Source organism: Opisthocomus hoazin, unplaced genomic scaffold, assembly GCF_030867145.1.
Source record: "Opisthocomus hoazin isolate bOpiHoa1 unplaced genomic scaffold, bOpiHoa1.hap1 HAP1_SCAFFOLD_123, whole genome shotgun sequence".
Taxonomy (NCBI): domain Eukaryota; kingdom Metazoa; phylum Chordata; class Aves; order Opisthocomiformes; family Opisthocomidae; genus Opisthocomus; species Opisthocomus hoazin.
Window position 1 is genome coordinate 43,238 of NW_027448885.1, and position 25,629 is coordinate 68,866.

General features: G+C 56.5%; 2 protein-coding genes across 4 annotated transcripts; both read right to left on the minus strand.

Annotated features, from left to right (window-relative positions):
* Positions 1 to 10,556: 10,556 nt before the first annotated feature.
* On the minus strand, positions 10,557 to 15,332 carry LOC142359653 (C-type lectin domain family 2 member D-like). 3 transcript variants are annotated; one of them, XM_075412103.1, is made up of 8 exons: positions 15,215 to 15,332; positions 14,663 to 14,730; positions 14,377 to 14,503; positions 12,903 to 13,186; positions 11,765 to 11,872; positions 11,489 to 11,661; positions 11,260 to 11,360; positions 10,557 to 11,126 (listed from the first exon to the last, which is right to left on the minus strand). In XM_075412103.1, the coding sequence occupies exons 4-8, from the start codon at positions 13,183 to 13,185 to the stop codon at positions 11,003 to 11,005; spliced, it is 789 nt and encodes a 262-aa protein (XP_075268218.1). In that variant the 5' UTR covers position 13,186; positions 14,377 to 14,503; positions 14,663 to 14,730; positions 15,215 to 15,332; the 3' UTR covers positions 10,557 to 11,002. The 3 variants fall into 3 exon arrangements, with proteins under 3 accessions (XP_075268218.1, XP_075268216.1, XP_075268217.1); XM_075412101.1 differs by lacking the exon at positions 14,377 to 14,503; XM_075412102.1 differs by lacking the exon at positions 14,377 to 14,503 and having other exon boundaries at positions 12,903 to 13,273.
* Positions 15,333 to 19,797: 4,465 nt separating this feature from the next.
* Positions 19,798 to 24,713, minus strand: LOC142359654 (C-type lectin domain family 2 member D-like). The gene is made up of 7 exons (XM_075412104.1): positions 24,558 to 24,713; positions 24,119 to 24,186; positions 22,359 to 22,642; positions 21,221 to 21,328; positions 20,945 to 21,117; positions 20,716 to 20,816; positions 19,798 to 20,585 (listed from the first exon to the last, which is right to left on the minus strand). Exons 3-7 carry the CDS (start codon positions 22,639 to 22,641, stop codon positions 20,462 to 20,464), a joined length of 789 nt encoding a protein of 262 aa, XP_075268219.1. The 5' UTR covers position 22,642; positions 24,119 to 24,186; positions 24,558 to 24,713; the 3' UTR covers positions 19,798 to 20,461.
* Between the last annotated feature and the right edge of the window lie 916 nt (positions 24,714 to 25,629).

Here is a 25,629-nt window from a genome sequence, read left to right on the forward strand (position 1 = left end):
TAGCCTGGAAAGCTGTTGCTCAGCCTCATCTGCCCATGGCACTGCTCGCACAGAGGCACAGAGACTGGGGCTGCTTGCTTGTCTTGCCACCTCAAACGTCAGACGTATCTTTGGAGGTCCGTGGAGGGAGCCTCCGGCAGCCCTGCTCCGAAAATTCGAACGTCTGCAGATAGCTCGCAGCCAGAAGGAGCTAGCCTGGAAAGCTGTTGCTCAGCCTCATCTGCCCATGGCACTGCTCGCACAGAGGCACAGAGACTGGGGCTGCTTGCTTGTCTTGCCACCTCAAACGTCAGACGTATCTTTGGGGCTCCGTGGAGGGAGCCTCCGGCAGCCCTGCTCCGAAAATGCGAACGTCTGCAGATAGCTCGCAGCCAGAAGGAGCTAGCCTGGAAAGCTGTTGCTCAGCCTCATCTGCCCATGGCACTGCTCGCACAGAGGCACAGAGACTGGGGCTGCTTGCTTGTCTTGCCACCTCAAACGTCAGACGTATCTTTGGAGGTCCGTGGAGGGAGCCTCCAGCAGCCCTGCTCCGAAAATGCGAACGTCTGCAGATAGCTGGCAGCCAGAAGGAGCTAGCCTGGAAAGCTGTTGCTCAGCCTCATCTGCCCATGGCACTGCTCGCACAGAGGCACAGAGACTGGGGCTGCTTGCTTGTCTTGCCACCTCAAACGTCAGACGTATCTTTGGAGGTCCGTGGAGGGAGCCTCCGGCAGCCCTGCTCCGAAAATGCGAACGTCTGCAGATAGCTGGCAGCCAGAAGGAGCTAGCCTGGAAAGCTGTTGCTCAGCCTCATCTGCCCATGGCACTGCTCGCACAGAGGCACAGAGACTGGGGCTGCTTGCTTGTCTTGCCACCTCAAACGTCAGACGTATCTTTGGAGGTCCGTGGAGGGAGCCTCCGGCAGCCCTGCTCCGAAAATGCGAACGTCTGCAGATAGCTGGCAGCCAGAAGGAGCTAGCCTGGAAAGCTGTTGCTCAGCCTCATCTGCCCATGGCACTGCTCGCACAGAGGCACAGAGACTGGGGCTGCTTGCTTGTCTTGCCACCTCAAACGTCAGACGTATCTTTGGAGGTCCGTGGAGGGAGCCTCCGGCAGCCCTGCTCCGAAAATGCGAACGTCTGCAGATAGCTCGCAGCCAGAAGGAGCTAGCCTGGAAAGCTGTTGCTCAGCCTCATCTGCCCATGGCACTGCTCGCACAGAGGCACAGAGACTGGGGCTGCTTGCTTGTCTTGCCACCTCAAACGTCAGACGTATCTTTGGAGGTCCGTGGAGGGCGCCTCCGGCAGCCCTGCTCCGAAAATGCGAACGTCTGCAGATAGCTGGCAGCCAGAAGGAGCTAGCCTGGAAAGCTGTTGCTCAGCCTCATCTGCCCATGGCACTGCTCGCACAGAGGCACAGAGACTGGGGCTGCTTGCTTGTCTTGCCACCTCAAACGTCAGACGTATCTTTGGAGGTCCGTGGAGGGAGCCTCCGGCAGCCCTGCTCCGAAAATGCGAACGTCTGCAGATAGTTCGCAGCCAGAAGGAGCTAGCCTGGAAAGCTGTTGCTCAGCCTCATCTGCCCATGGCACTGCTCGCACAGAGGCACAGAGACTGGGGCTGCTTGCTTGTCTTGCCACCTCAAACGTCAGACGTATCTTTGGAGGTCCGTGGAGGGAGCCTCCGGCAGCCCTGCTCCGAAAATGCGAACGTCTGCAGATAGCTGGCAGCCAGAACGAGCTAGCCTGGAAAGCTGTTGCTCAGCCTCATCTGCCCATGGCAGTGCTCGCACAGAGGCACAGAGACTGGGGCTGCTTGCTTGTCTTGCCACCTCAAACGTCAGACGTATCTTTGGAGGTCCGTGGAGGGAGCCTCCGGCAGCCCTGCTCCGAAAATGCGAACGTCTGCAGATAGCTGGCAGCCAGAAGGAGCTAGCCTGGAAAGCTGTTGCTCAGCCTCATCTGCCCATGGCACTGCTCGCACAGAGGCACAGAGACTGGGGCTGCTTGCTTGTCTTGCCACCTCAAACGTCAGACGTATCTTTGGAGGTCCGTGGAGGGAGCCTCCGGCAGCCCTGCTCCGAAAATGCGAACGTCTGCAGATAGCTCGCAGCCAGAAGGAGCTAGCCTGGAAAGCTGTTGCTCAGCCTCATCTGCCCATGGCACTGCTCGCACAGAGGCACAGAGACTGGGGCTGCTTGCTTGTCTTGCCACCTCAAACGTCAGACGTATCTTTGGGGCTCCGTGGAGGGAGCCTCCGGCAGCCCTGCTCCGAAAATGCGAACGTCTGCAGATAGCTGGCAGCCAGAAGGAGCTAGCCTGGAAAGCTGTTGCTCAGCCTCATCTGCCCATGGCACTGCTCGCACAGAGGCACAGAGACTGGGGCTGCTTGCTTGTCTTGCCACCTCAAACGTCAGACGTATCTTTGGAGGTCCGTGGAGGGAGCCTCCGGCAGCCCTGCTCCGAAAATGCGAACGTCTGCAGATAGCTGGCAGCCAGAAGGAGCTAGCCTGGAAAGCTGTTGCTCAGCCTCATCTGCCCATGGCACTGCTCGCACAGAGGCACAGAGACTGGGGCTGCTTGCTTGTCTTGCCACCTCAAACGTCAGACGTATCTTTGGGGCTCCGTGGAGGGAGCCTCCGGCAGCCCTGCTCCGAAAATGCGAACGTCTGCAGATAGCTGGCAGCCAGAAGGAGCTAGCCTGGAAAGCTGTTGCTCAGCCTCATCTGCCCATGGCACTGCTCGCACAGAGGCACAGAGACTGGGGCTGCTTGCTTGTCTTGCCACCTCAAACGTCAGACGTATCTTTGGAGGTCCGTGGAGGGAGCCTCCGGCAGCCCTGCTCCGAAAATGCGAACGTCTGCAGATAGCTCGCAGCCAGAAGGAGCTAGCCTGGAAAGCTGTTGCTCAGCCTCATCTGCCCATGGCACTGCTCGCACAGAGGCACAGAGACTGGGGCTGCTTGCTTGTCTTGCCAGCTCAAACGTCAGACGTATCTTTGGAGGTCCGTGGAGGGAGCCTCCGGCAGCCCTGCTCCGAAAATGCGAACGTCTGCAGATAGCTGGCAGCCAGAAGGAGCTAGCCTGGAAAGCTGTTGCTCAGCCTCATCTGCCCATGGCACTGCTCGCACAGAGGCACAGAGACTGGGGCTGCTTGCTTGTCTTGCCACCTCAAACGTCAGACGTATCTTTGGAGGTCCGTGGAGGGAGCCTCCGGCAGCCCTGCTCCGAAAATGCGAACGTCTGCAGATAGCTCGCAGCCAGAAGGAGCTAGCCTGGAAAGCTGTTGCTCAGCCTCGTCTGCCCATGGCACTGCTCGCACAGAGGCACAGAGACTGGGGCTGCTTGCTTGTCTTGCCACCTCAAACGTCAGACGTATCTTTGGAGGTCCGTGGAGGGAGCCTCCGGCAGCCCTGCTCCGAAAATGCGAACGTCTGCAGATAGCTCGCAGCCAGAAGGAGCTAGCCTGGAAAGCTGTTGCTCAGCCTCATCTGCCCATGGCACTGCTCGCACAGAGGCACAGAGACTGGGGCTGCTTGCTTGTCTTGCCACCTCAAACGTCAGACGTATCTTTGGAGGTCCGTGGAGGGAGCCTCCGGCAGCCCTGCTCCGAAAATGCGAACGTCTGCAGATAGCTCGCAGCCAGAAGGAGCTAGCCTGGAAAGCTGTTGCTCAGCCTCATCTGCCCATGGCACTGCTCGCACAGAGGCACAGAGACTGGGGCTGCTTGCTTGTCTTGCCACCTCAAACGTCAGACGTATCTTTGGAGGTCCGTGGAGGGCGCCTCCGGCAGCCCTGCTCCGAAAATGCGAACGTCTGCAGATAGCTGGCAGCCAGAAGGAGCTAGCCTGGAAAGCTGTTGCTCAGCCTCATCTGCCCATGGCACTGCTCGCACAGAGGCACAGAGACTGGGGCTGCTTGCTTGTCTTGCCACCTCAAACGTCAGACGTATCTTTGGAGGTCCGTGGAGGGAGCCTCCGGCAGCCCTGCTCCGAAAATGCGAACGTCTGCAGATAGTTCGCAGCCAGAAGGAGCTAGCCTGGAAAGCTGTTGCTCAGCCTCATCTGCCCATGGCACTGCTCGCACAGAGGCACAGAGACTGGGGCTGCTTGCTTGTCTTGCCACCTCAAACGTCAGATGTATCTTTGGAGGTCCGTGGAGGGAGCCTCCGGCAGCCCTGCTCCGAAAATGCGAACGTCTGCAGATAGCTCGCAGCCAGAAGGAGCTAGCCTGGAAAGCTGTTGCTCAGCCTCATCTGCCCATGGCACTGCTCGCACAGAGGCACAGAGACTGGGGCTGCTTGCTTGTCTTGCCACCTCAAACGTCAGACGTATCTTTGGAGGTCCGTGGAGGGAGCCTCCGGCAGCCCTGCTCCGAAAATGCGAACGTCTGCAGATAGCTCGCAGCCAGAAGGAGCTAGCCTGGAAAGCTGTTGCTCAGCCTCATCTGCCCATGGCACTGCTCGCACAGAGGCACAGAGACTGGGGCTGCTTGCTTGTCTTGCCACCTCAAACGTCAGACGTATCTTTGGGGCGCCGTGGAGGGAGCCTCCGGCAGCCCTGCTCCGAAAATGCGAACGTCTGCAGATAGCTGGCAGCCAGAAGGAGCTAGCCTGGAAAGCTGTTGCTCAGCCTCATCTGCCCATGGCACTGCTCGCACAGAGGCACAGAGACTGGGGCTGCTTGCTTGTCTTGCCACCTCAAACGTCAGACGTATCTTTGGAGGTCCGTGGAGGGAGCCTCCGGCAGCCCTGCTCCGAAAATGCGAACGTCTGCAGATAGCTCGCAGCCAGAAGGAGCTAGCCTGGAAAGCTGTTGCTCAGCCTCATCTGCCCATGGCACTGCTCGCACAGAGGCACAGAGACTGGGGCTGCTTGCTTGTCTTGCCACCTCAAACGTCAGACGTATCTTTGGAGGTCCGTGGAGGGAGCCTCCGGCAGCCCTGCTCCGAAAATGCGAACGTCTGCAGATAGCTCGCAGCCAGAAGGAGCTAGCCTGGAAAGCTGTTGCTCAGCCTCATCTGCCCATGGCACTGCTCGCACAGAGGCACAGAGACTGGGGCTGCTTGCTTGTCTTGCCACCTCAAACGTCAGACGTATCTTTGGGGCGCCGTGGAGGGAGCCTCCGGCAGCCCTGCTCCGAAAATGCGAACGTCTGCAGATAGCTGGCAGCCAGAAGGAGCTAGCCTGGAAAGCTGTTGCTCAGCCTCATCTGCCCATGGCACTGCTTGCACAGAGGCACAGAGACTGGGGCTGCTTGCTTGTCTTGCCACCTCAAACGTCAGACGTATCTTTGGAGGTCCGTGGAGGGAGCCTCCGGCAGCCCTGCTCCGAAAATGCGAACGTCTGCAGATAGCTGGCAGCCAGAAGGAGCTAGCCTGGAAAGCTGTTGCTCAGCCTCATCTGCCCATGGCACTGCTCGCACAGAGGCACAGAGACTGGGGCTGCTTGCTTGTCTTGCCACCTCAAACGTCAGACGTATCTTTGGAGGTCCGTGGAGGGCGCCTCCGGCAGCCCTGCTCCGAAAATGCGAACGTCTGCAGATAGCTGGCAGCCAGAAGGAGCTAGCCTGGAAAGCTGTTGCTCAGCCTCATCTGCCCATGGCACTGCTCGCACAGAGGCACAGAGACTGGGGCTGCTTGCTTGTCTTGCCACCTCAAACGTCAGACGTATCTTTGGAGGTCCGTGGAGGGAGCCTCCGGCAGCCCTGCTCCGAAAATGCGAACGTCTGCAGATAGCTCGCAGCCAGAAGGAGCTAGCCTGGAAAGCTGTTGCTCAGCCTCATCTGCCCATGGCACTGCTCGCACAGAGGCACAGAGACTGGGGCTGCTTGCTTGTCTTGCCACCTCAAACGTCAGACGTATCTTTGGAGGTCCGTGGAGGGAGCCTCCGGCAGCCCTGCTCCGAAAATGCGAACGTCTGCAGATAGCTGGCAGCCAGAAGCAGCTAGCCTGGAAAGCTGTTGCTCAGCCTCGTCTGCCCATGGCACTGCTCGCACAGAGGCACAGAGACTGGGGCTGCTTGCTTGTCTTGCCACCTCAAACGTCAGACGTATCTTTGGAGGTCCGTGGAGGGCGCATCTGGCAGCCCTGCTCCGAAAATGCGAACGTCTGCAGATAGCTGGCAGCCAGAAGGAGCTAGCCTGGAAAGCTGTTGCTCAGCCTCATCTGCCCATGGCACTGCTCGCACAGAGGCACAGAGACTGGGGCTGCTTGCTTGTCTTGCCACCTCAAACGTCAGACGTATCTTTGGAGGTCCGTGGAGGGAGCCTCCGGCAGCCCTGCTCCGAAAATGCGAACGTCTGCCAATGGCTGGCAGCCAGAAGGAGCTAGCCTGGAAAGCTGTTGCTCAGCCTCATCTGCCCATGGCACTGCTCGCACAGAGGCACAGAGACTGGGGCTGCTTGCTTGTCTTGCCACCTCAAACGTCAGACGTATCTTTGGGGCTCCGTGGAGGGAGCCTCCGGCAGCCCTGCTCCGAAAATGCGAACGTCTGCAGATAGCTGGCAGCCAGAAGGAGCTAGCCTGGAAAGCTCTTGCTCAGCCTCATCTGCCCATGGCACTGCTCGCACAGAGGCACAGAGACTGGGGCTGCTTGCTTGTCTTGCCACCTCAAACGTCAGACGTATCTTTGGAGGTCCGTGGAGGGAGCCTCTGGCAGCCCTGCTCCGAAAATGCAAACGTCTGCAGATAGCTCGCAGCCAGAAGGAGCTAGCCTGGAAAGCTGTTGCTCAGCCTCATCTGCCCATGGCACTGCTCGCACAGAGGCACAGAGACTGGGGCTGCTTGCTTGTCTTGCCACCTCAAACGTCAGACGTATCTTTGGAGGTCCGTGGAGGGAGCCTCCGGCAGCCCTGCTTCGAAAATGCAAACGTATGCAGATACCTCGCAGCCAGAAGGAGCTAGCCTGGAAAGCTGTTGCTCAGCCTCATCTGCCCATGGCACTGCTCGCACAGAGGCACAGAGACTGGGGCTGCTTGCTTGTCTTGCCACCTCAAACGTCAGACGTATCTTTGGAGGTCCGTGGAGGGAGCCTCCGGCAGCCCTGCTCCGAAAATGCGAACGTCTGCAGATAGCTCGCAGCCAGAAGGAGCTAGCCTGGAAAGCTGTTGCTCAGCCTCGTCTGCCCATGGCACTGCTCGCACAGAGGCACAGAGACTGGGGCTGCTTGCTTGTCTTGCCACCTCAAACGTCAGACGTATCTTTGGGGCTCCGTGGAGGGAGCCTCCGGCAGCCCTGCTCCGAAAATGCGAACGTCTGCAGATAGCTCGCAGCCAGAAGGAGCTAGCCTGGAAAGCTGTTGCTCAGCCTCATCTGCCCATGGCACTGCTCGCACAGAGGCACAGAGACTGGGGCTGCTTGCTTGTCTTGCCACCTCAAACGTCAGATGTATCTTTGGAGGTCCGTGGAGGGAGCCTCCGGCAGCCCTGCTCCGAAAATGCGAACGTCTGCAGATAGCTCGCAGCCAGAAGGAGCTAGCCTGGAAAGCTGTTTCTCAGCCTCATCTGCCCATGGCACTGCTCGCACAGAGGCACAGAGACTGGGGCTGCTTGCTTGTCTTGCCACCTCAAACGTCAAATGTATCTTTGGGGCTCCGTGGCGGGCACCTCCGGCAGCCCTGCTCCGAAAATGTGAACGTCTGCAGATAGCTGGCAGCCAGAAGGAGCTAGCCTGGAAAGCTGTTGCTCAGCCTCATCTGCCCATGGCACTGCTCGCACAGAGGCACAGAGACTGGGGCTGCTTGCTTGTCTTGCCACCTCAAACATCAAATGTATCTGTGGGGCTCCGTGGAGGGAGCCTCCGGCAGCCCTGCTCCGAAAATGCGAACGTCTGCAGATAGCTCGCAGCCAGAAGGAGCTAGCCTGCAAAGCTGTTGCTCAGCCTCATCTGCCCATGGCACTGCTCGCACAGAGGCACAGAGACTGGGGCTGCTTGCTTGTCTTGCCACCTCAAACTTCAAACGTAGCTTTGGGGGTCCGTGGAGGGAGCCTCCGGCAGCCCTGCTCCGAAAATGCGAACGTCTGCAGATAGCTCGCAGCCAGAAGGAGCTAGCCTGGAAAGCTGTTGCTCAGCCTCATCTGCCCATGGCACTGCTCGCACAGAGGCACAGAGACTGGGGCTGCTTGCTTGTCTTGCCACCTCAAACGTCAGACGTATCTTTGGAGGTCCGTGGAGGGAGCCTCCGGCAGTCCTGCTCCGAAAATGCGAACGTCTGCAGATAGCTGGCAGCCAGAAGGAGCTAGCCTGGAAAGCTCTTGCTCAGCCTCATCTGCCCATGGCACTGCTCGCACAGAGGCACAGAGACTGGGGCTGCTTGCTTGCCTTGCCACTTCAAACTTCAAACATAGCTTTGGGGGTCCCTCCAGCACGGCTTGGAGACCTCTGCCATGGCTTGGAGACCTCCGACATGGCTTGGAGACGTCTGACACGGCTTGGTGACCTCCATCATGGCCTTGAGACCTCGGCCATGGCCTTGTCCCGCTGCCAGCATCGTTGAGAATTAATTAAGTCAACATGGACCCCCGGGATGGCGAAACCAAACAGCCAATGAGCCAGAGTAACGCACAGAGTTGTGCAAGGTTTAGCAAGGATTAGTAACTGCTAGGCTCTGTGTTGATCATCAGTCACGCTGCGTGGCTGTTGGGATCTCCTACATGCCCCGTGGCATCTCTCTCTCTCTTCACTAATTTCCTGGAACAAGTTTTCTTTGGGTACCTTGAACTTCAGGTGTTTCTGCCAAGTTCTCCACATACTTGGCAGCTGCTCTTTAAAACCCGTCTGCATTTGCGCTTCTGCAGAACGTGCTTGAGATGTTTAATTACCAACTTTGTGTCAAAGCCCAGTTTCGCTCAGCGGCATCTCCTCCGCTCCTTTCGCCGTCCTCGAGCACCTTCCCCTCCTTGCCACCTCGTCCCACCACGAGTTAAGTCCAGCTTTGACAGGCTCTCCCCAAGGAGGAAGGGCAGCCGAGGCAGAGGAGCGACGGGTGCTCCAGCGTGCCCTGGTTTCGGCTGAGATAGAGTTAATTCACTGTGCTCAGCTTTGGGCCCCTCACCACGAGAAGGACATGGAGGGGCTGGAGCATGTCCAGAGAAGGGCAGCGAGGCTGGAGAAGGGTGTGGAGGACAAGTCTGGTGAGGAGCAGCTGAGGGAGCTGGGGCTGCTCAGTCTGGAGAAGAGGAGGCTGAGGGGAGACCTTCTCGCCCTCTGCAGCTCCCTGGAAGGAGGGTGTGGTGAGGCAGAGGTTGGTCTCTTCTCCCAAGTAACAAGTGACCGGACAAGAGGTGATGGCCTCAAGTTGTATCAGGGGACCTTTAGATTGGATATTGGGGAAAAATGTCTTCACTGGAAGAGTGGTCAACCTTGGACCAGGCTGCCCAGGGCGGTGGTGGAGTCCCCATCCCTGGAGGGGTCCAAAAGCCGTGTGGATGGGGCACTTCGGGCTTTAGCAGGCACGGTGGGGTTGGGGTGACGGTTGGACTCCATGATCTTCGAGGTCTCTTCCAACCTTTATGAATCTGTGGATTTTCTTCCTAGTAGCTGCGTTTTGGATTCAGCATGAGAAGAATGTTGATAATTCACCCATTCCCCATCCCGCCGGGCTGCTCGGGGGTGAAGTCCAACTCAGGACAGGAGCTGCGTGTTAAGGTGGTTCCTAGAGCAGGATCCACTTGTCGCTAGCCAAGGGACAAGGGGAGCAACTCCTTGCAGTGTTAAACACCATAACCTGTCCCTAGAACCTGTCCCAAGGGACCAGGAACTGTCATGGAAACAGCTTTCAAGCGTGGTAACTCCTGATCTGAAATGAATGTTACAGGAACAGGGCAAGGCAGACGCCTGGGATGTCAAAGTTCGCTGCTGAGCAGCAAGAGTAATGCACAGACACGCTGGGCAAGGTTTAACGAGGACTAGTAATTAGCTGGAGTGTCTATTATCAGTCACATAGCATGGCAGTGCAGTTTTTGAAGGGTATAATAAATGGCTGTACAAAGTGCATCTGGCTGGGACATCCAGCACATAAATCCATAGGTGTGTGTTTATTCCCCAGCCTCCCTCCTTGGGATGGCAGCCAGTGCCCGGAGGGGCTGCGAGAGAGCTGGAGAGGGGCTGTGACAAGGGCGTGGAGGGATGGGACACAGGGTGATGGCTTTGAGCTGAAAGAGGGGAGGTTTAGGTTGGGTGCAAGAAGTGAATTTTTCACTGTGAGGGTGGTGAGGCCCTGGCACAAGTTACCTGTAGCAGCTGCCCCCTCCCTGGCAGGCTTCAAGGCCAGGTTGGACAGGGCTCTGAGCACCCTGGGCTGGTGGAAGGGGTCCCTGCCCATGGCAGGGGGGTGGATCCAGATGATCTTTGAGGTCCCTTCCAACCCAAACCGGTCTGTGGTTCTACGGATGGGGATTGGAGACCTCCAACGTGGATCTGAATGCTGGGACACGGCTTGGAAGACTCCGACGTGGATCTGAATCCTCATCTACGGATTTGAACCACTGCCAGCACTGAGGCGAATTCAGCAGAGCAAGACGGAGCCCTGGGATGTCGAAACCAGCAGCAAGAGGGCCAGGAGCAGCGAGAATAAGGCAGGGTTTAGCAGGGACACATTTTAATGCTAAATAAGTTAAGTATAAAAATAGCAGCATCACGACAACACCCACGCGTGCCACACCAGCGGCACTTCAAGGTCCAGCTCCGTGTCCCTCCGCTCTCAGAGCACCAGGGAGGCTTTGGCCGTCCGGTCACGCCTGGCAGCAGCTCCATCACTACAGCACAAAAGCAGGTCCAGGTGAGTCGCGAGAGAAGACCACCAGTTCTCGGACGGTCCCAGAAGCAGAAACCAGTTCCACGTGCAGGCTCAGACGCCCAGTCCAGCCAGGCACACGGCAGCTCCCAGCCATCGGAGCTGGCAGAAAGTTGTTCCCGAGACCAGGAGCAGCCCGGACAAGCAGCTGAAGCAAGAACATCCCAGCGCTGCTCTGGGCTGGTGGAGGAAGCGAAGCTGCGAGTCCCCAGCACGGGGAAGGTGCTTTCTCCTTCACCTCTGTCCCATGGCAGCCTGGGGCTTGCTGCAGGCGTACGGCCGGTGCTGCGAGCAGCTGGAACTCGCCACAAAATGGTCGTTCAGGTACACGCATTCTCCTTCCCCGTGAACTGGGAACCTGCAACAAGAAGCAGAGGCGCTGCTGGGACCCTCACGTCACCGCTTGGCCCCTCCAGCACCAGGACAACACAGGGGCTGCCTGCAAGGGATGGTCCCAGCAGACACGACCCCCACCCCACCCCGAGACTCACGTCTGGTTGAAGCTGCTGCCGTCCACCCACCGCAGGCCCTCGCCCCGTCTCCGCAGCCCCAGCCAATAATCATCGTTGCCCTTCAGGCGCGACAGAAACCCCTGCGGAGGGGAGAGAGAAGCCAGCGGTCAGCAGCTGCGGCCAGCCCCACGCCGCGCCCCACAGCCAGCCCCAGGCTCCCCAGAACCCCCCCTTCACCCCCACCCACCCACAACAGCCCCTCGCTCACCATCTCCCACTCCCGCCGCAGCACGACCAGCGAGGCCCCGAGCGCGGAGCACTGCTGCTGGCTCCAGTCCCAGCTCCCCTCCGCCGTCGAGAGGTAGAAGCAGACCCTGCGGTGCCCGACCCAGTCATCGGGACAGCCCAGCACCGCAGCCGGACGCTCCTCAGCTCTTCCCGCTGGAGAGGGAAGGGGAGAAGGGACGGAGGTCAGAGGATTCCCCTCCGCGGGGACGCAGCTCTGCGCCGAGGGGCCCGACGGAGGCGGCCGCTCCTCCGTTACCTGACAACACCACAACAGCCGCGGTCAGAGCTGCGGTGAGACCCAGGAGCACAGCCACGAGCACAAACAGCACCACGACACGCACGGGACGGACCACGCGGAGCTTGCCTGAGGAGAGAAAAGCCACTCGTGTGAGGACAGTGCTGTCCCAGAGCAGGGACAGCCCTCACATCCTCAACACCCCCACCACCAGCTGCCCAGGGAAGGCGGGAGGGACACCCCAGGCTGTTTCCCCCCCCCCAAACACACAGAGCTGGCAGCAAGGAAGCCAAGGGACAGTCACAGAGCACGGACAAGGCTCTGGCCTCAGGGGGACAACCTGCAGCAGGAGAGCTGCCAAAGATCGGGGGGGCAAGGCGGGGGTCTCTGCTGCAGACCCAGCAGAAGGTGAGACCTTTTCCAGACGCAGCAGAGAGGGGTTAGAAAAGCCAGAATGCAGCCAGAGGTTGGTGAGCAGCAGCAGCAGCAAAGCCTCTTCAAATCCCTCAGCATCCTGCCCACGGGTGACATCGTGCCCGTCGCAGAAAGAACATCAGTCGAAACCCAAGAGTCACAACTGGTTCGTGTTCTGCTCTGTATTAATATGGAATATGTAAATATTGGTATAACCAGCCGGCTTCGCATTAGCGGCTGACTTCACCCCACACTGGGAATTTGTAGCAGTAAAACTTCCTTAACAAGAGATTTGCAAGTGAAAGGCAGAGGGGAAAAGAGACCGGGGAAAAAAGCAGGGGGAAGAGGAAGAGGGACGGGAAGGAATGGCGGGAGGGAGGGCAGGGAATGCTGCGCTTCCGGGAAGACAGGACACTTACCCTGGGACTGCCCGCTCTGGCCGCAGGAAAGGAATTAACGGGGAAGAATTAATTAGGGGGGAGAGACCGTCACAAGGACTGGAAGAAGGGGTCCTGAGGAGTCTCAGGGGGGAGGCCTTGAGGAACGGGAAATTCTGTATACGTGGGGTGATGCAATTACGCTCACTGGCGTCGCCCACCGCCAAGGGACCCCGGTCCCGGCAGTGAAAGCCTCAGGTGGGCTCTGTGCGACCCCTGGAATGGCAGGGGAGCGCTCAGGCTGCGGCTTCTCCCTCAGCAGGCACAGAGCCACTGTCCCCTCCCCGCAGCCACGGCTCTGTACTCACCCAGAACGCCGTCGCGTGCTCGTCTGTCTCTGTCCCCCGGCATCTCTTGGGGAGGGGATGCCCCCACGTCCTGGAGAGCCGCGGTTTCCTCATCGTAACCCTCCTGGACACCAGTAGGGCCGTTTGCCAGAGGCTTCTCCGCTGCATCAAAAACCTTTTCCAGTCCAAGCATGGATGTGGTTTCACCCCCACAGCTGTCAACATCCTGTTCGGAGGGTGCAGAGAACCCGACCAGCGATGCCGTAGATCCAGATGTTTTATCCTCTTGCCAGACAACTGTCATGCTGGATTTAAAAATATCAGCTGTGACCCCCGGGCTGTGGAAGGCGATGCCTGCCCTGTCCCTGCTGCCCCTGGGACCCAGCCAGCGCCTGCGGGGACAAACCCAGGGTCAGGGGGCTCTGCGACCCCCACCACAGCCAGCACCCACCCAGCATCCTGCCCAAACAGGCTGCCAGGCGCTCGTCGGCTGGGAGCATCCCCCTCCCCAGCACTCAGCCCCCTGCCCCACCACCAGCAGGGGCCCATGCGGGGCCATGGGGGGGTCCAGGCTCCCCCCAACACGGCTGCTCAGCCCCCTCCGCTCACCACAGCAGCCGGGCACCACCCCCAGCACCCCGGGATGGGACAGGGGCCAGACCCTGAGCCTTTAGGGGCTGGAAACTCCGTTATCCGGGGGGCGATGGGATGAAGGGGGCCCCAGCAAAGCTGCTCACGGCGCGCGTAGAAGCAGAGCTGCAGTCAGGGCCAGGCAGGAAGCAAAGCAGATCGGGGAGGAAAACATGCAGGCCATTCAGTGCTTAATTTTTTTCGCTGGTGCTCGCAGCAAGTTTGTGGAATGATGCAATACTCAGCACGGCTGAGCCTCAGGCAGCTACTCTGCTGCTCCTGTTCCATGCACAGGAGGGAGGAGAAACAACAGGAAAAGGCAAAACACGTGGGGTGGGGGATAAAACCAGTTCAAGAGAACAGTTCAAGGGGACGAGAAAATACCAACAACAGTGACAAAATGGATCTAGTGAAGGGAACGACATCCAGCGCGGTTTTCTTATTGTGCAACACTCAGCCCGCTCCCTTCTCCCATCACCTCCTCCCCATTAGAAACCAGGCATGACTCAGAGGGCAGCCAATAACCTATTTAACTTGGGGGAACCGATGGGGCTGTGCCCATTCCCAGCTCCTTGCTGACAAGTGCCCTACTCCAGCAGAAACACAGGACGCTCGAGGGCAGGGAGGTTTGGCAAAAGCTGGCAGAAAAACAGCCAAAAGCAGGGTAAACACCAAAGGGTTACGACCACGGCAGCACAGAGCGCAGCAGAGCCACAGCAGGTCAGGGTTGGAAGGGATCCGTGGGGATCCCCCAGTCCAACCCCCTGCCCAAGCAGGGTCACCCAGACCTCGTCAGGGTGGGGTTTGAATATCTCCAGAGAAGGAGAATCCACCACCCCTCTGGGCAGCCCGCTCCAGCGCTCACCCTCAGAGCGAAGAAGTTCTTCCTCACGTTCAGCTGGAACTTCCTCTGCTTCAGTTTGTGCCCGTTGCCCCTTGTCGTGTCGCTGGGCACCACTCTAGAGTCTGGCCCAGTCCTCCCAACACCCACTCTGCAGATATTTATAAGCATTTATGGGATCCCTGCTCAGCCTTCTCTTCTCCAGGCTGAACAAGCCCAGCTCCCTCAGCCTCTCCTCGCAGGGGAGATGCTCCAGCCCTCCCTCAATCTCTGCAGCCCTGCACCGGGCTCTCTACAGCGGTTTCCTCACCTTTCTCCAACTGGGGAGCTCAGAACTGCACACAGCGCTCCAGACGCAGCCTCACAGATCTCCTCAGGCTACCGAAAGGAAACACAGACCGGTTTAGGTTGGAAGAGACCTTAAAGATCATCCGGATCCACCCCCCTGCCATGGGCAGGGACCCCTTCCACCAGACCAGGGTGCTCAGAGCCCCGTCCATAGAACCACAGACCGGTTTAGGTTAGAACAGACCTCAAAGATCTCAAAGATCATCTGGATCCACTCCCCTGCCATGGGAAGGGACCCCTCCCACCAGCCCAGGGTGCTCAGAGCCCCGTCCAACCCGGCCTTGAACCCTTCCAGGGAGGGGGCAGCTGCTATGGGCAACCTATTCCAATGCCCCACCACCCCCAGAGTGAAGAATTCGCTTCTTACGCCCAACCTAAACCTCCCCTCTTCCAGCTCAAACCCTTCAGCCCTCGTCCCCCGGGGTGAGGGGTGGGGGATGGGGGGGGTTGCAGGCCCGCCGCGCTCCCTTCACCGTCGCCCCGCCCCGCTGCAGCGCCGGGCACCGCTCCTCACCCGCTCCGCCGCTCCCCGAGCTGCTCCGCCGCCTCAGAAGGGCTCCGGGTGCTGCCGATATCCCGATACGCCGGTCGCCACACCCCGCTCCCACCACCTCCGCGCCCACACGGCGAATCTGACAACAGGCAAGATGGCGGCCAGTTTTATCGACCTGGCTCAGGCCCGCCAGCGCCTCGTCCAATCAGCGTAGAGAGCGGGGAGTGGCGGGGGAGGCAGCCAATCAGAGCCGGAACTCTCCGTCACTCCTCCCTGTTATTCACTGAGGCGCTGTGGGCTTCCAGCCCCCCCCCCCCCCGTCGCTCCGGTACCCAGAAAGGGCTCGCCCCCCCCCCCCCCCGAAGAATTTAAATTTTCATCTCTGTTTTGGGTTTTTTTTCCTCATCCTCCTCGCGTTTCTGGACCTCTCATTTCGAGAGTTCCCACGAGCGGCTGGCGAAAGGCGCCGGGGGCCGCTCCCAGGCCCCGAACTCCTCGGATCTGACCTCCCGCCGCGCCGCCCGCCAGGTTACGGGGGGGGGGTAATTAGTTAATTAGTTAATTAGTTAATTAGTTAATTAGTGGCTACAGGGCGGCAGCGGCGCTTGGTGGCGAGCGGTCCTGGCTGCTTCTTGTAGCCCTCGTTGGGGTATTATGAATATAATATTAATGCTAATGCAGCATTATCGATAGAGTATTAGGAATACATACAGCCCTCGTGACGGTATTATGAATATAATATTATTAATGCAGCGTTATTAATGCTGTATTATTGATAGAGTATGAGGAATAGATGTAGCCCTCGTTATGATATTCTGAATATAATATTCATGCAGCATTATTAATGCCATATTATGATAGAGTATTAGGAGTACATGCAGCTCTCATTATGGAATTATGAATATAATATTATTAATGCTAATGCAGCAATATTAATGTAGTATTATCGATAGAGTATTAGGAATACATATAGCGCTTCTTATGATATTATGAATATAATACTACTAATGCAGCAATATTAATGTGGTTTTAATGATAGACTATGAGGAATACATGTAGCCCTCTATGGTATTATGAATATTATATTAATGCTAATGCAGAATTATTAATGCAGTATTATCGATAGAGTATCAGGAATACATGTAGCCCTCATTATGGTATTCTGAATATTATTAATGCTAATGCAGCATTATTAATGCTTTATTATCAATAGAGTATTGGGAATACATGTACCTCTCATTATGGTATTATGAATATAATATTAATGCAGCATTATTAATGCTGTAGTATCGATATAGTATTAGGAATACATATAGCCCTCTTTATGGTATTACAAATATTATTAATGCTAATGCAGCATTATTAATGGCATATTATTGATAGAGTATTAGGAATACATGTAGCCCTCGTTATGGTATTATGAATATAATACTATTAATACAGCATTATTAATGCATTTTTGTCGATAGACTATTATACATGTAGCCTTTGCTATGATGTTCTGAATATAATATTAATGCTAATGTAGCATTATTAATGCAGTATTATTGATAGAGTATTAGGAATATGTGTAGCCCTTGTTATGGTATTCTGAATAGAATATTATTAATGCTAATGTAGCATTATTAATGCGGTATTATTGATAGAGTATTAGGAATACGTGTAGCCCTTCTTATGGTATTATGAGTATAATATTATTAATGCAGCATTATTTATGGCATATTATTGATAGAGCATTAAGAATACATATAGCCGTCATTATGGTATTATGAATATAATACTATTAATGCAGCATTATTAATGGCGTATTATTGATAGAGAATTAGCAATACATGTAGCTCTCATTACAGTATTATGAATATAATATTAATGCAGCATTTTAATGCTGTATTATCGATAGAGTATTAGGAATACACGTAGCCCTCGTTATGGTATTATGAATATAATATTAATGCAGCATTCTTAATGGTGTATTATCGATAGAGTATTAGAAATACCTGTAGCCCTCATTATGGTATTCTGAATATAGTATTATTAATGCAGCAATATTAATGCTGTATTATAAATAGAGTATTAGGAATACGTGTAGCCCTTGTTACGGTATTCTGAACAGAATATTATTAATGCTAATGCAGCATTATTAATGCGGTATTATTGATAGGGTATTAGGAATACATGCAGCTCTCATTATGGTATTCTGAATATAATATTATTAATGCAGCAATATTAATGCTGTATTATAGATAGAGTATTAGGAATACGTGTAGCCCTTGTTATAGTATTTTGAATATAATATTATTAATGCTAATGCAGCATTATTAATGCAGTATTATCAATAGAGTATTAGGAATACATGCAGCTCATAGTATTCTGAATATAATATTATTAATGCTGTGTTATTGATAGAGTATTAAAATACATGTAGCCCTTGTTACAGTATTATGAATATAATACTATTAATGCACCATTATTAATGTGGCATTATTGATAGAGTATTAGGAATACATGTAGCCCTCGTTATGATGTTCTGAATATAATATTAATGCTAATGCAGCAATATTAATGCTGTATTATTGATAGCGTATCAGAATACATATAGCCCTCATTACGGTGTTATGAATATAATCTTATTAACAAGCTATTATTGATGCAGTATTATCGATGCAGCAATATCAATCCGTGTAGCCCTCGTTAGGGTATTATGAACATAACTCTATTAATGCAGCCCTCGTTAGGGTATTATGAACATAACTCTATTAATGCAGCCCTCGTTACGGCGTGACGCCTCTCGTGCCATTCATGCCGCACCGCTAACGCGGCGTTACCGACGGAGCGTCGGGCGTCCCGCCTCGCCGACGCGGTGCCGTTAACGCAGCCATATTAATAACGCCGGCTGTGATACACCTAATTAAGCACCAGCGCGGGCGTTGTTGACGCAGCCACACGGTGGGGCTGGCTGCGCAGACAGAAATACGGACTGGGCGTCCACGGGACAGACGTGGGAAGAGGCGGCGGTGCCAGTGGGTGGAAATTCCTCCCTCTGAGGAAGAGGAGGAGGAAGAGCGCAGCACGAAGGAGAGAGGAGGCAGGACGACGGGGCGGGAGGGAAGGGCGGTCAGGGATTTTGCCTTCCAGATTTCTGGGATGAAACCAAGCGCCGCTGAAACCAGAACGGAAACGGCAGACGGGAGAACCGGGAGCGTCAGCGCGACCGCCGCCGGTTGAGCCTCCAGTTTATCCGCGTGCGACGGAGGAGAGGGGAGCTGGGGGACGGCAGCGGCCGAGGGACGTCGAGCGCTGACGGATACCCATCGCCGACGGCGATCGAGCGCCAGCGGGTCCCCGATGCCAGCTGAGGGGGGACAGGGGACAAAATCAAGCTGGAAGACCCTCAACAGCACCAGAAAAGGAGGATTTGGGCTTGTTCAGCCTGGAGAAGAGAGGGGACCTTATAGATGCCTCTAAATATCTGCATGGTGGGGGTCAGGAGGATGGGGCCAGACTCTTTCCAGTGGTGCCCAGCGACAGGACAAGGGGCAACGGGCACAAACTGGAGCACAGGAAGCTCCAGCTGAAGATGAGGAAGAACTTCTTCCCTCTGAGGGTGACGGAGCCCTGGCCCAGGCTGCCCAGGGAGGCTGTGGAGTCTCCTTCTCTGGAGATGTTCAAGCCCCGCCTGGACGCGGTGCTGTGCAGCCTGCTCTGGGTGACGCTGCTTGGGCAGGGGATTGGGCTGGGTGACCCCAGAGGTCCCTTCCAACCCCGACCATGCTGGGACTCTGGGATTAGGCAGTAATGCCAAGATTTCCTTATTTTCACCGTGCGTAGCTCGGCACGGGTGGGTGGGTCGTCCGTGCACGTTGAAAATGAAACCTTCCTCTGTTTTGGCTTTCAGGTTTGTTACTCCATGGGTGTATAACGAGGAGAAGAGGTCGATCCCTTCTGCCCTCTTCCTTTCTCTGGCTCCAAAGGAGGGAGAACTGGGACCTCGGTCATTAATAAGAACCATCGTTAACGGATTACTCATCTACAGACGCGTAGGCGGGCACAGAGTTAACCCTGTGCTTACCAACCCTAACGAGGGCTACCAGAAATGGAACTGAATGGAGAAATAAATAAAAGTTCACCTGAACAGACCAAGAAATGCCGTTTTCAGGCACCGCAGTCAGCAGCGGCAGCCTAACGAGCAATGCGTGTTAACGATGATGGTAGTTAGAACCCACCAAGGAGCCCAGGAGAGGCTGCTCGAGAGGGAAAGCCGCGTCGTTTCTCTTCTCCGCTGGCCAGCGGCGGGAGATTTCCCCCTTCTTGGCTTGCATTGCCTCTTTTTCTCCTCGATTCTTCCCCAAAGGCGACTTCACCACGGGGGTTAAAGCCCTCGTAAACATCTTTCTTTGCCACATCAGCAGGCTGCTTACCCAGCACAAAACATCTTCTTTTTTTTTTTCCATTTTCAAATCCACCTGCTGTAAAACCACGAGGCAGCTGCGAACGGTTCTGGCCTGGCTGGTTCCACACCCAGCCCTGGGTGCACAGCTGGTGTTTGGTATCTAAACAGGAGACAATTCTTGGAAAGGGAAAATAGAATTAAATTGTATTTATGCGGCCACATCCTGGAGAAATACCGTGAGACGGCCCGACTCGGTAGCTTTTCCTCTAAAAGCTTCAACTCTTTTTCCCTGCTTGGGCGTTTCCTGGCTTTGCCGCTGAAAATCCCAAAGAGCAAATAATGTTCTTGGGAAGAGTCATCGGTCGGTTTCTGGGAAATCACTGGTTTAGTTTTGTTTTCATGACTGGCTCACCGACAGAACATCCCCGTCTCTCTCCCCAGCCCTCCCGAGGCCGCTAAATAAGTTAAGTATAAAAATAGCAGCATCACGACAACACCCACGCGTGCCACACCAGCGGCACTTCAAGGTCCAGCTCCGTGTCCCTCCGCTCTCAGAGCACCAGGGAGGCTTTGGCCGTCCGGTCACGCCTGGCAGCAGCTCCATCACTACAGCACAAAAGCAGGTCCAGGTGAGTCGCGAGAGAAGACCACCAGTTCTCGGACGGTCCCAGAAGCAGAAACCAGTTCCACGTGCAGGCTCAGACGCCCAGTCCAGCCAGGCACACGGCAGCTCCCAGCCATCGGAGCTGGCAGAAAGTTGTTCCCGAGACCAGGAGCAGCCCGGACAAGCAGCTGAAGCAAGAACATCCCAGCGCTGCTCTGGGCTGGTGGAGGAAGCGAAGCTGTGAGTCCCCAGCACGGGGAAGGTGCTTTCTCCTTCACCTCTGTCCCATGGCAGCCTGGGGCTTGCTGCAGGCGTACGGCCGGTGCTGCGAGCAGCTGGAACTCGCCACAAAATGGTCGTTCAGGTACACGCATTCTCCTTCCCCGTGAACTGGGAACCTGCAACAAGAAGCCGAGGCGCTGCTGGGACCCTCACGTCGCCGCTTGGCCCCTCCAGCGCCAGGACAACACCAGGGCTGCCTGCAAGGGACGGTCCCAGCAGACACGGCCCCCCACCCCTGAGACTCACGTCTGGTTGAAGCTGCTGCCGTCCACCCACCGCAGGCCCTCGCCCCGTCTCCGCAGCCCCAGCCAATAATCATCGTTGCCCTTCAGGCGCGACAGAAACCCCTGCGGAGGGGAGAGAGAAGCCAGCGGTCAGCAGCTGCGGCCAGCCCCACGCCGCGCCCCACAGCCAGCCCCAGGCTCCCCAGAACCCCCCCTTCACCCCCACCCACCCACAACAGCCCCTCGCTCACCATCTCCCACTCCCGCCGCAGCACGACCAGCGAGGCCCCGAGCGCGGAGCACTGCTGCTGGCTCCAGTCCCAGCTCCCCTCCGCCGTCGAGAGGTAGAAGCAGACCCTGCGGTGCCCGACCCAGTCGTCGGGACAGCCCAGCACCGCAGCCGGACGCTCCTCAGCTCTTCCCGCTGGAGAGGGAAGGGGAGAAGGGACAGAGGTCAGAGGATTCCCCTCCGCGGGGACGCAGCTCTGCGCCGAGGGGCCCAACGGAGGCGGCCGCTCCTCCCTTACCTGACAACACCACAACAGCCGCGGTCAGAGCTGCGGTGAGACCCAGGAGCACAGCCACGAGCACAAACAGCACCACGACACGCACGGGACGGACCACGCGGAGCTTGCCTGAGGAGAGAAAAGCCACTCGTGTGAGGACAGTGCTGTCCCAGAGCAGGGACAGCCCTCACATCCTCAACACCCCCACCACCAGCTGCCCAGGGAAGGCGGGAGGGACACCCCAGGCTGTTTCCCCCCCCCCAAACACACAGAGCTGGCAGCAAGGAAGCCAAGGGACAGTCACAGAGCACGGACAAGGCTCTGGCCTCAGGGGGACAACCTGCAGCAGGAGAGCTGCCAAAGATCGGGGGGGCAAGGCGGGGGTCTCTGCTGCAGACCCAGCAGAAGGTGAGACCTTTTCCAGACGCAGCAGAGAGGGGTTAGAAAAGCCAGAATGCAGCCAGAGGTTGGTGAGCAGCAGCAGCAGCAAAGCCTCTTCAAATCCCTCAGCATCCTGCCCACGGGTGACATCGTGCCCGTCGCAGAAAGAACATCAGTCGAAACCCAAGAGTCACAACTGGTTCGTGTTCTGCTCTGTATTAATATGGAATATGTAAATATTGGTATAACCAGCCGGCTTCGCATTAGCGGCTGACTTCACCCCACACTGGGAATTTGTAGCAGTAAAACTTCCTTAACAAGAGATTTGCAAGTGAAAGGCAGAGGGGAAAAGAGACCGGGGAAAAAAGCAGGGGGAAGAGGAAGAGGGACGGGAAGGAATGGCGGGAGGGAGGGCAGGGAATGCTGCACTTCCGGGAAGACAGGACACTTACCCTGGGACTGCCCGCTCTGGCCGCAGGAAAGGAATTAACGGGGAAGAATTAATTAGGGGGGAGAGACCGTCACAAGGACTGGAAGAAGGGGTCCTGAGGAGTCTCAGGGGGGAGGCCTTGAGGAACGGGAAATTCTGTATACGTGGGGTGATGCAATTACGCTCACTGGCGTCGCCCACCGCCAAGGGACCCCGGTCCCGGCAGTGAAAGCCTCAGGTGGGCTCTGTGCGACCCCTGGAATGGCAGGGGAGCGCTCAGGCTGCGGCTTCTCCCTCAGCAGGCACAGAGCCACTGTCCCCTCCCCGCAGCCACGGCTCTGTACTCACCCAGAACGCCGTCGCGTGCTCGTCTGTCTCTGTCCCCCGGCATCTCTTGGGGAGGGGATGCCCCCACGTCCTGGAGAGCCGCGGTTTCCTCATCGTAACCCTCCTGGACACCAGTAGGGCCGTTTGCCAGAGGCTTCTCCGCTGCATCAAAAACCTTTTCCAGTCCAAGCATGGATGTGGTTTCACCCCCACAGCTGTCAACATCCTGTTCGGAGGGTGCAGAGAACCCGACCAGCGATGCCGTAGATCCAGATGTTTTATCCTCTTGCCAGACAACTGTCATGCTGGATTTAAAAATATCAGCTGTGACCCCCGGGCTGTGGAAGGCGATGCCTGCCCTGTCCCTGCTGCCCCTGGGACCCAGCCAGCGCCTGCGGGGACAAACCCAGGGTCAGGGGGCTCTGCGACCCCCACCACAGCCAGCACCCACCCAGCATCCTGCCCAAACAGGCTGCCAGGCGCTCGTCGGCTGGGAGCATCCCCCTCCCCAGCACTCAGCCCCCTGCCCCACCACCAGCAGGGGCCCATGCGGGGCCATGGGGGGGTCCAGGCTCCCCCCAACACGGCTGCTCAGCCCCCTCCGCTCACCACAGCAGCCGGGCACCACCCCCAGCACCCCGGGATGGGACAGGGGCCAGACCCTGAGCCTTTAGGGGCTGGAAACTCCGTTATCCGGGGGGCGATGGGATGAAGGGGGCCCCAGCAAAGCTGCTCACGGCGCGCGTAGAAGCAGAGCTGCAGTCAGGGCCAGGCAGGAAGCAAAGCAGATCGGGGAGGAAAACATGCAGGCCATTCAGTGCTTAATTTTTTTCGCTGGTGCTCGCAGCAAGTTTGTGGAATGATGCAATACTCAGCACGGCTGAGCCTCAGGCAGCTACTCTGCTGCTCCTGTTCCATGCACAGGAGGGAGGAGAAACAACAGGAAAAGGCAAAACACGTGGGGTGGGGGATAAAACCAGTTCAAGAGAACAGTTCAAGGGGACGAGAAAATACCAACAACAGTGACAAAATGGATCTAGTGAAGGGAACGACATCCAGCGCGGTTTTCTTATTGTGCAACACTCAGCCCGCTCCCTTCTCCCATCACCTCCTCCCCATTAGAAACCAGGCATGACTCAGAGGGCAGCCAATAACCTATTTAACTTGGGGGAACCGATGGGGCTGTGCCCATTCCCAGCTCCTTGCTGACAAGTGCCCTACTCCAGCAGAAACACAGGACGCTCGAGGGCAGGGAGGTTTGGCAAAAGCTGGCAGAAAAACAGCCAAAAGCAGGGTAAACACCAAAGGGTTACGACCACGGCAGCACAGAGCGCAGCAGAGCCACGGCAGGTCAGGGTTGGAAGGGATCCGTGGGGATCCCCCAGTCCAACCCCCTGCCCAAGCAGGGTCACCCAGACCTCGTCAGGGTGGGGTTTGAATATCTCCAGAGAAGGAGAATCCACCACCCCTCTGGGCAGCCCGCTCCAGCGCTCACCCTCAGAGCGAAGAAGTTCTTCCTCACGTTCAGCTGGAACTTCCTCTGCTTCAGTTTGTGCCCGTTGCCCCTTGTCGTGTCGCTGGGCACCACCCTAGAGTCTGGCCCAGTCCTCCCAACACCCACTCTGCAGATATTTATAAGCATTTATGGGATCCCTGCTCAGCCTTCTCTTCTCCAGGCTGAACAAGCCCAGCTCCCTCAGCCTCTCCTCGCAGGGGAGATGCTCCAGCCCTCCCTCAATCTCTGCAGCCCTGCACCGGGCTCTCTACAGCGGTTTCCTCACCTTTCTCCAACTGGGGAGCTCAGAACTGCACACAGCGCTCCAGACGCAGCCTCACAGATCTCCTCAGGCTACCGAAAGGAAACACAGACCGGTTTAGGTTAGAACAGACCTCAAAGATCTCAAAGATCATCTGGATCCACTCCCCTGCCATGGGAAGGGACCCCTCCCACCAGCCCAGGGTGCTCAGAGCCCCGTCCAACCCGGCCTTGAACCCTTCCAGGGAGGGGGCAGCTGCTATGGGCAACCTATTCCAATGCCCCACCACCCCCAGAGTGAAGAATTCGCTTCTTACGCCCAACCTAAACCTCCCCTCTTCCAGCTCAAACCCTTCAGCCCTCGTCCCCCGGGGTGAGGGGTGGGGGATGGGGGGGGTTGCAGGCCCGCCGCGCTCCCTTCACCGTCGCCCCGCCCCGCTGCAGCGCCGGGCACCGCTCCTCACCCGCTCCGCCGCTCCCCGAGCTGCTCCGCCGCCTCAGAAGGGCTCCGGGTGCTGCCGATATCCCGATACGCCGGTCGCCACACCCCGCTCCCACCACCTCCGCGCCCACACGGCGAATCTGACAACAGGCAAGATGGCGGCCAGTTTTATCGACCTGGCTCAGGCCCGCCAGCGCCTCGTCCAATCAGCGTAGAGAGCGGGGAGTGGCGGGGGAGGCAGCCAATCAGAGCCGGAACTCTCCGTCACTCCTCCCTGTTATTCACTGAGGCGCTGTGGGCTTCCAGCCCCCCCCCCCCCGTCGCTCCGGTACCCAGAAAGGGCTCGCCCCCCCCCCCCCCGAAGAATTTAAATTTTCATCTCTGTTTTGGGTTTTTTTTCCTCATCCTCCTCGCGTTTCTGGACCTCTCATTTCGAGAGTTCCCACGAGCGGCTGGCGAAAGGCGCCGGGGGCCGCTCCCAGGCCCCGAACTCCTCGGATCTGACCTCCCGCCGCGCCGCCCGCCAGGTTACGGGGGGGGGGGGGGGGGGGGGGGTAATTAGTTAATTAGTTAATTAGTTAATTAGTGGCTACAGGGCGGCAGCGGCGCTTGGTGGCGAGCGGTCCTGGCTGCTTCTTGTAGCCCTCGTTGGGGTATTATGAATATAATATTAATGCTAATGCAGCATTATCGATAGAGTATTAGGAATACATACAGCCCTCGTGACGGTATTATGAATATAATATTATTAATGCAGCGTTATTAATGCTGTATTATTGATAGAGTATGAGGAATAGATGTAGCCCTCATTATGATATTCTGAATATAATATTCATGCAGCATTATTAATGCCATATTATGATAGAGTATTAGGAGTACATGCAGCTCTCATTATGGAATTATGAATATAATATTATTAATGCTAATGCAGCAATATTAATGTAGTATTATCGATAGAGTATTAGGAATACATATAGCGCTTCTTATGATATTATGAATATAATACTACTAATGCAGCAATATTAATGTGGTTTTAATGATAGACTATGAGGAATACATGTAGCCCTCTATGGTATTATGAATATTATATTAAT